We start from the raw sequence: 10,721 nt of genomic DNA on the forward strand, positions 1-10,721 counted from the left end.
TTAGTTATAGCCAAGAAGTTCATCCTTATTCTACAATGAGTATGTACCATTATTGTAACAAGAAATTACAATGTCTGCTGTTGTAGAGATGTAAAACCGGAGCGTTCCAGATGGATTGATGTAGTGCGTTTGATATTAAGACAATTGCTCTGCCTTCGTGTGTGCTGTAGTAGACAAGACATGGTATTTAGTCATTATATAATAATTAACTGAATTAGAATGTACTTTCCTGGCAAATCATATGATAACATATGTTAATTGAACATGAACTCCAACGAAGGTACTCTGAAGATGTGGTTATGCCGATGCGGTTACTAAATCAAATCAATTCCGGATAACGGCGACTGTAAAGTAAACGATACATGAATTAGCATTGCTACATTAAAAACTATTACTACTTTACAATAATAACACACTGTACTTCCCAAGCTATGATCGATGAGCGAAGCAACTTTGGGGCATTGCGCAAGCTACTCGGAAGATGCATTCATGCCGGTGTGGTCGATACATCTACAAACGATACATGAATTAGCATTGCTACATTAAAAACTATTACTACTTTACAATAATAACACACTGTACTTCCCAAGCTATGAGCGATGAGCGAAGCAACTTTGGGGCATTGCGCAAGCTACTCGGAAGATGCATTCATGCCGGTGTGGTCGATACATCTAATCAATTCCGGATAACGGCGACTGTAAAGTAAACGATACATGAATTAGCATTGCTACATTAAAAACTATTACTACTTTACAATAATAACACACTGTACTTCCCAAGCTATGAGCGATGAGCGAAGCAACTTTGGGGCATTGCGCAAGCTACTCGGAAGATGCATTCATGCCGGTGTGGTCGATACATCTAATCAATTCCGGATAACGGCGACTGTAAAGTAAACGACACATGAATTAGCATTGCTACATTAAAAACTATTACTACTTTACAATAATAACACACTGTACTTCCCAAGCTATGAGCGATGAGCGAAGCAACTTTGGGGCATTGCGCAAGCTACTCGGAAGATGCATTCATGCCGGTGTGGTCGATACATCTAATCAATTCCGGATAACGGCGACTGTAAAGTAAACGACACATGAATTAGCATTGCTACATTAAAAACTATTACTACTTTACAATAATAACACACTGTACTTCCCAAGCTATGAGCGATGAGCGAAGCAACTTTGGGGCATTGCGCAAGCTACTCGGAAGATGCATTCATGCCGGTGTGGTCGATACATCTAATCAATTCCGGATAACGGCGACTGTAAAGTAAACGACACATGAATTAGCATTGCTACATTAAAAACTATTACTACTTTACAATAATAACACACTGTACTTCCCAAGCTATGAGCGATGAGCGAAGCAACTTTGGGGCATTGCGCAAGCTACTCGGAAGATGCATTCATGCCGGTGTGGTCGATACATCTAATCAATTCCGGATAACGCTGACTGTAAAGTAAACGATACATAAATTAGCGAACAATTACTACATTAACATAGTAGCACACTATACTTTCCAAGCAGGCCATGATTGACTATCGAAAAAGTTTGGGGCATCTCAAACTGATATTGTCAACATATCTTCTTACACAGTATGTTCGACACAGTAATCTTTATACTGAAATGTTACCGGTATGCTGTTTTTTGGTAATATGTAATACTTTTACATAACGTAAAACCTATTTTTATCAAGCATCACAGAATATGAGAATAGATTGATATTGTTGACACCAAACGATAAATGACGTTTGAGAAAACCAAGATTATTCATACACATGTATAAGAACCTTGTTTGGGGAAAAATATTCGATGATAGATTAATGAATCACATTAATCTATTTAATTTCCTCAAAGAAAAATAATAAAGTTAGTTTTTTGGAAATGTTCACCGATCTCATCAGTTGGAGATGTATAAAATCATTTAACTGTACATAATGATTCAAAATACCAAGATTAATAGTATGTGATGTGTATATGAACCTTGAATGGAAAATTTCCGTTTTCAGATTCATTCTACGAATGTACTCATCAGGTACTGTTCAGATTCGAGTTCAAGTTAAAAAAATAGAATAAAGTAAGTTTTTTCACAACAATGTTATTGAATATAACGTTTAAAGCTGCAATCATTATACGTTACTGTGTTATGTTTGCAGGAAAGGAGATGGAGCAGCTCGTACATTCTATTGAAAGTTTACGACAGGACGTGAAGGTATGTCGGCAACGAAGTGACTTGAACACTGTACAGACGGTGAAGTTGTCCAGTTGCGTTGTTGGAATGCGATTGGAGTTAAAAAATCTCTCGAAGCATATAGCCGATGGAAGTAAAGGAAACCAAAAAAATTATAACCAGCCACCATCCTTCTTCCTTTCGGCTATAAAATCGAAGGAAGAACTGGATGTCATGGAGTGCTCGTTATCCAACAAAGACGAGATGGAAGGCCTGATCGAGTGGCTTAACAGGATACAAAAGCAGCGAAAGAAGGAAAATCGACTAAATGAACTGTTTTATATGCTATTGGATCGAAGTTTTTTGATTAACTGTAGTTGGGCAGGACACAAGTATAAAGGGGTGAACAAAATTCCTCTCGGGAAATACACTAATTTGATTTCCCTTCTGCAAAACGCAAGTGGGTTGAATGGAACGGAAGTTGAAAAATTTATTAAATGTAAGTTAATTAATTCGACAAAGGCTGCACGTTATCGTGGAATTTATAGAAGTGTTTGCCATAATAGGAATAAGCAAGAATAATTGAGTTTTCATTAAACAATTATGTTTAACAACATGTAATTGAATGTATAGTAGTCAAGTGATTTACAAAAATGAATTATGTAATATAGACCGTATTAAGTATAAGCACCCCTTAAAGAAGTATTTAAATTAATGAAATTAAGATTTTGAACTATGTGATAAAGAAAAACGACTGAAAGATGTTTACAATATGTAGTAAACATGTATGTATATATAAATAAATTTTATTTTTTGTATGTAAGTTATATATAATGCTGATATATTAGTTATTGAATGACTATAGATTTTGATACAATTAGGGTAAGTGCACCCATAGTGGAGCTAGTACCAATAGTGGTTGTAGTGGAATAAAATCCTAGCTCTACGCCGATATATATACAATGGAGTTATTTGTTCTTCTATGAAATGTTCTTTGATCTTCTGTGGAGTGTTTAAAAGATGAACCATCTCATTCCGTAATATAGAAGCTCCAAAATTCATATTTTCAAAACAGGTTGTCCCAACATGCTGCATTCCTTAAGAATCTATAACGAATATCTTGATTTCCTTAAGGCTATAAATCACTGCAAAATCATTAAAACCATATGATTTCGCTACTGACATACCCCAATATAATTGATTTATACGAACTTAGTGCATTTTAGCATAATTTTATTATATTTTCATAGTTTTTACCATAGTGCCACTATAGGCACAAAAACCAGAGCTGTTCCTATAGTAGCCATAGATTTTTAGTATAAGTATATTTTAGTTTTATTCCGGTTTTGGCCAATATAATCAGGTAAATTTAGTGATTTTATTCTGTTTCTACAAAATAAACAAAGCGGAACTGGAGAGAAGGCTCAGCAGAAGAAGCAGAGGAAAGAAAAAAGAAAGCGGACGAAGGATACGCTATAAAGCATATATGTACTATAGTTTGAGCTGTAATATTCAGAGCATTTTTTTTTAATTAAAATTGGACATATTTCGGTAAAACAATACAGTCTTTTCAATGACAACGCATTGGTCAAGGAGTATTTTACCGTTCTGTTTGAAATATGCTTCAAAAATAAGTAATAGTCAAAATATATTCAAGTTTTTCGTACTACCACCACTATAGGAACACGATACCACAACTATAGGAACCATACCACCATAATAGGAGCAACCGACTAGGAAGAAAAATACGCTTTTTTCGTGTATTTTGTATAGTTTACGGTGAAAATAGATGTTTTTCAGAAGAAAAGGCATGTTTCGATCATAATTGATTCAAATATGTAGAATATTGTGTTCTTAACACTCGTAAATTACACCTAATTGGTATTTACATTACTAAGTGCACCACTATTGGTACAGTTACCCTATGTTTTTCATGACAAACTTAGACTTAAAAGATCTTTAACAGTTTTTAACATTGAAATGTGTGTAAGAGAGGGAATAAAGCCAAAGAATCAGGAGTAGGTGACCGTTCAGAACGATTCCAAGATAAAGGGACTTTAGGAATAAAGATTGGGACTAGCTTACACTTGATATTAGTATGGGGTATCGATACTGATCTGGAAGGACCATTCAATTTAGTTTTATAAATGAATAGTTTTGTAGAAGAAAACTGTCTAACATACATATACGCCCTACCTACGAATACATTATCATTCAATGTTATATGGAAAAGTTCCTCAATGTCCTGAACTTCCATCCCAACCACGCTGAATGAAGTTGGGGAATTTTTCTTGGCTTCTACAAATTTTACAATTTTATCCTCTTTCGTTAGGAACCACTGATTTTGAAATTGTGGCCCTAAGAGAAAATCGTCCGTCATACGGAAGCGGCCGTTTCTTATTAGCTTAGGATATGTTTGATTGGAACGATGGCGAGCTTTTTGGACCAATCGTTGTTCTGTGAGCCTGCCAGCTACTTGTTGAACTATTTTTGTGCCTGATCTTACGCATGGCTTGATGAACCTCATATTATTTTCAAAAGCATAGGTTGAAAATTCATCGAGTGCTCCCAATCTTTCAACTTCTCCTGCCACGTGCTGGAGATTGTGAACGTTACTAGTTACATGCGTGACTCCATAAAGTTCGCCAAATTTAGAAACAAAAAGATCTAGCATTTGTTTGGCTATAGACCAATATTGCTGGTGAGCCCGTGTCGACAGAATGGTCACACCACAAAAATAGAGTAAGAAGTGATTGTATGTTTGGAACATCATGAAATCCTTGAAAATTATAGCGCTAAAATAATGAAGGAAAGTCCGAAACTCAGTGGCTTTCCACAGGCAGATTTCATTCAGGTTTCGCATGTGGCGATGCACCTCAAAAGGAAGACGAGATTTTTCAAGAAAAGCAGATACAACTTTCCTCTGCAAAGGTAACCAGTGTATGAACTGCTGTTTATTGAATGAATTGTCTATCATTCCATTCAAAATTTTTTTCGTGACCCCTTCGTCTATAAGATGGAGACGGTCTCCTACGGGAACGCCTTCGATCATGTCAAAATTAGTTATCTCCTCCAGTGGTGTGCATCCTAAATGATGTCCGTTATAAGCTCTGCTCCTAAAGCCAGCATCCGTGCGAGGCGGTGCATTGACTGCATCGATGACGACTTTTCTGCCTTTTGCCGTTCTCACACTCATACCTACTGCTGTACATTTCAAACATCCGTGCAATCCATTGAAATTAACGGTGCCTAAAAAATATAATATAATATAAAAATATATGATAAACCTGAAATTAAAACAATATTATATTTACTCATACCTTTTAAGAAAGCTCGCATCGGAGAATCTGCTATAAAAGCACGAAGACGAAAAGGGATAACTCGTTCGCCGAATCGCAAGCCTGTCTGTTGCAAATTATTAATCTCCGTTACTAACGGACGTAGAAACTCTTCTAAATTAGCCGGTTTACTTGAACCACCAAAACAGCCAATCACCATCACTGGATGTCTAGATAACTCAGCTATCCTTATTTGCAACGGAATTAAGTGTTTCTTTGAAGATTTAAAAAGTGGTAACCCATCTGCAGACACATCAATTGTAAATTGGGTCACGTCTGGATCGATGTTCCTGAAATGAAAGGAAAATATATTATTTATTATTAGTTTTTCATAGTTTTGCATTACTGTTTATATGTTATCACAACACGTACTCAAAATAGTTGCGAAGGACAAGCTCGATTCCGCAATACCACAAATGCCCACCCTGAATGGGTTTTATTTCTGCCCCAACCAATCGTGTCTTAAGCAAGGTCCGCGATGTTTTTGGCACGTAGACGTTACAATGCATCCGGAAGATTGCTAATATAGCATTTATGGTAAAACGGGTCAGCCGACAAGTTATCGCCAGGTAGCGGAGAGCATCCGGCAGGGATAAATAGTAAACAAAGTTAAAGGCATCATTTATCTCACTATCTCTTCCAAAATTTTCTCTATTTTGACCCTCCATTCGGTCCCTTCTTTCGTGTCCTGCAGATTGCTCAGAAATAAAATTTTCAATGGTATTCACAGTTTCTTCCGGAGTTAGTTCTGCAATGGAAACCAAACAAGAATAACATAATTATTTTGGTTGCAACTTCACTTTTATACTAATAACACAAACACTTCCTTAACTCGATCATGATCGACTAACTGCGATTACCTTATCGCTACTTATAATGCTTCTCTCTACTACTACTGCTACTACTACTACTACTACTATTTGCTTCCGGTATCGGAATATACTTGTGAGAATGGATGAAAACGATCTAATAAATCCGAGAAACGTATCTGATGCACGTAACGCACATTATCATTTAAATTGATCAGACATCTACAAAGAGAAATTCTCTCCAACACTTCACCTGAACTATTTCAATATTTCTGTACTCTTTACTTTGCCAATCGATTTGATTGCGGGTGATACAGTGGAGTTTTAATTCATTTATATTGTAAGACTGACAAGATTTAAAAGAACGATGATAGCGGTGGACCATTTTCCGAGCACAAATCCGATAGATAACTTAAATAAGAGTAAATTTCATCCAGTTTCTCCAACACAAACACTGCACTTCGTAATAGTCTTGCATCGATAAATTTCGAGTATACCACACAATCGAATTAAAATTTAAGTTATTTCTAAAATGCTGGCATCAATTTTTAAACCACTGTGAAGGTGTTTGAACTTAAATCTAAGGTACATACCAACATCTAAATTTGGATACGAAATAACTTCGTTCGGATCCTCCAGTTGACGTAGAATTGCTTCGCCTTCCTGATCAGCTTCCTCAAGAAGCGCATCTCGTTGCCGATAGAAATTACCAGTTTTCTTAGTTATTGGTTTTGGACCCATTTTTGATAGTGAAAACTAAATTGCACTGGTTGAACTGTTGCAAGATTGAATTTCAACTTAACACTGATTTAAAAAAAAATGCTTTCTTTTTTATACATAAATTTCTTGATGGTATTTTGTGCTATGTATTTGTTACAAGCCGGCTATGTGCCGAATAGGATGGTTTCTCTTTTTTACTTGTTTATGATGTAGTGGGATTAGAACCGATCGATCAATATATACATATCTTGTTTCCGGTACCATCATCTAAAATACGTTATACGATGGGGCATGTTTAAGTCCGATAAGTTGTTTTTAGGCTCAAACATGTACCTAATTTTATGATTATTTCACTGGACGGTGCAATAGCGAATGTAAATAAAATTGTTTACAGTTGTTTAAATTTGACAGCCGTCTCAAAACATCAAAGTAAAAAAAGGGAGAAAAATCGAAGAGGGGAAATACCGAAAATATCGTCTAACACCTGAAACGAGGGTGCTGAAGGAGGGGAGCAAGGAAGAAGGAGAGTGAACGGTAGCTAGCTGTTGTGCGCAAGTAGCAGTTTGTGGGGTAGGGTGGGTAAAACAGTCAGTGAAACGGGTGGAACTTGTGCGCAAGCACTCATTTTGTACCGCGGGGGACGGACCTAATAATAGGAGATTTCCATAAACGATACTGCCACTGTAACCATCGGACGGTTCTAAACGAAATTAGGAAGAAATTTCACATACCCAAATTGATGGTGGAATACAACCGGGTACGACGTCAGTGCCAATTATGCAAGGTCAGGAACGCTGAACCAAAGCCACCGATGATGGGAGGTATACCGCAGCAGAGGCTCGCTGTTTCGCAACGTCTGTTCACGTACTGCGGAGTGGATTATTTTGGACCGATGAGCGTTGCGATTGGCAGGCGATGTGAGAAGAGGTGGGGTGTAGTTTTCACATGCCTCACCACGAGGGCAATTCATCTCGAGGTAGCTCATGCAATGACGACAGACTCGTGTATCATGGCTATTTGACGCTTCATCGCTTCTAGAGGACGGCCCGGCGAAATTATGAGCGATCGTGGGACCAACTTTGTCGGAGCAGCACGAGAACTGATGACCGCTTTCAATAGCCCGGACATGAAGTGGACGTTCATCCCGCCTGCTGCCCCGAATTTTGGAGGCTGCTGGGAGCGACTTGTGCAGTCGGTCAAGCAGAAACGCCTGGACGATGGCTAAGATGGACCTTCCAAAGACACCGACGGATGAAGTTCTGAAAACTACGCTAAAAGAAATCGAACTCATTATCAATTCTAGGCCACTGACGTACATACCCCTGGACGATGAGGAAGCCGCTCCGATAACGCCCAACCACATCCTTTTGGGCAGCTCGAATGGGGACAAGCCTCGGGTAACTCTGGACGACTCTCCATCGGCAGTGCGCTCCTCGTGGGAAGCAGCACAACGGAACGCGGACCACTTATGGAAACTATGGGTATGAGACTACTTAACCATACTCACCCGAAGGACAAAGTGGTTCCATCCCGTACGACCCATCAGCGAAGGAGACCACGTCATCATTGCGGACAACACCGCCCCAAGGAACCAGTGGTTGAAGGGCAAGGTGATAAAAATGGCTCCCGCGCGGGACAGCCAAGTGCGTAGGGCAACAGTTCAAACGACTGCAGGAGTTTACGAAAGACCAGCCTCTAAACTCGCGATACTTGATATTTACCCACGTGCTAAAGATAAATAAAGTGACACTATGTGTCACGAGGGGAGGAATGTCACGAAGGAAAACAAGGCAGGGTTGACACGTCCCACAAAAGCGGGAGAATTGTAAAGGCAGGGCCCATTTAAAGTTGTAAATCGATCCCGAAATAAAGTTAATAAATTTGTGACGCATCCACAAGCGACCAAAATTTACTTTCGCGTAACCCTATTTGCAACAATTACCTTTCCTCGCTTATCTGCTTCTATTTTCATGGTTGCATGGTACTTCCTCAACACATTGTACACTGTTGACCTATTGATGTCCAATTTCTCTGCTATTGTTGCAACGCGACTGTCCTTTTCGTTCGCCAGTACAAATCGCTCTCGCTCTTCGTTGCTTGTGGTTTTCAACTTTCTACTTGGACGCGAAGAATCTTCTTCGGACATGACTGCTAAATACTTTAAAATTTCGTTTTGTTTTTGTTGCTCGAAAATACAGTGACCGGCAGGAAAAAGTGCCCACTTCGAATTTTGTTGATTTTCGCTCAATAATTTTTTCTCAATCCAACTAAATATACTGCAAGTATTTTTCGTATATTGATTTACATATTTCACATAAAATCCACTAATGAGTAAGCGAAAACAAACATATTTTGATTTTGAGAAAAAAATAATAAAAAAAAGAATCTTAAAAAACAGTGACAAGAAAAAGTGCCCACTTTTAAAATTAGAGCTTGCATAAACTTTTCCATTGAGGGCTAACCAATTTATTGCGTTTTAATATTTTTTGGGTTTGTTAGCACCATTTCTGATATTTATACATGTATCATCACGTGTTTAATTCACATTTGGTTGTAGATATACAATTTGTTAATATAAGGTTTTGGTATCTCATTAATTTGAGTGTTACAAGAAATTACCTTGCATAAAATTCATTCAAAGCACGAAATCCATAAGGCAGCGGTAGGAAAAATCACAATAAAATTTTAAACGCAGGCGGATCGCCCTGGTAGGGGAGACATGTGCAAAACAGATGCACGCATGGACACTAAGATCATTCGTGAGATCAAAAAAATCCAAAAGTTACTGTCAGAGAGGTCGTGGAAACACTTCACTCATCAGTTTTCGAAAGAACTATCCGTCGTCGGCTTGTTGCATGCGGGTTACAGAGCAGACTTGCTAGGAGGCTTCTTTATATGAGCATGACCAATAAGGCCAAGCGTCTTAAGCTCGCTGAGGAACATGCTGCTATGCCTCTAGAGTCCTGGTAAACGGTTCTGTGGTCTAACCAATCAAAATTTGAACTTTTTAATCGAAGACGGCATGAACGTATACAGCGCAGATCGAAGAAGGCAATGCTGCAGGTTCGCCACATCCAGGGCACAGTATGCCATGAAGGAGGCAATATGGTGGTCTGGTGTTGTTTTTCGTCCAGTGGAGTGGGGAGCCTTGGGAACATTAACGGTGTTAAGACTGCAGATTACAACATAAACATAAACATCCTGCAACAAAATCTGGAGATTTCACTGATCCTGACGGGCCTTGAAGAGAAGTTCGTTCTCCCGGCGGGGGCAAGTTCGACGCAGCCCGGCGGAGCTAAGATCGACATACTGCCAATAAGCCGAAGTCTTTCTTCCCGTCTTGTCGGACAAAACTGTTGAAATGGCCGCCTCAGAGCCCGGAGATTAAGAATTTGTGGGCAATTGTCGATGCCAGGGTGGACAAAACTGATGTATCGAATAAAAACGACAATTTTGAAGCTCTAATGCGCGCTTGAGAAGAATAAAATCCCCAAAAACTAAAAATCCTAGTAGAAAGTATGCCAAAGCGCCTTCAGCAGGTTCTAAAAGCTAAAAGAGAACACATAAAATATCAAAATGCATTTATTATTTCTTATTTTTATGTATAATAATGAATAACTGAAGTGGGCACTTTTTCTTGTCACTGATTTTTTAGATACTTTTTTTTATTAGTTTTTTCTC

General features: G+C 38.4%; 1 protein-coding gene across 1 annotated transcript; it reads right to left on the reverse strand.

Moving 5' to 3' along the window:
• Positions 1-5,671, reverse strand: LOC131264554 (uncharacterized). Its single transcript, XM_058266839.1, has 3 exons — positions 5,494-5,671; positions 5,049-5,422; positions 1-30 (listed from the first exon to the last, which is right to left on the reverse strand). The coding sequence occupies exons 1-3, from the start codon at positions 5,669-5,671 to the stop codon at positions 1-3; spliced, it is 582 nt and encodes a 193-aa protein (XP_058122822.1).
• Between the last annotated feature and the right edge of the window lie 5,050 nt (positions 5,672-10,721).

This window comes from Anopheles coustani, chromosome 2 (assembly GCF_943734705.1).
Source record: "Anopheles coustani chromosome 2, idAnoCousDA_361_x.2, whole genome shotgun sequence".
NCBI lineage: Eukaryota > Metazoa > Arthropoda > Insecta > Diptera > Culicidae > Anopheles > Anopheles coustani.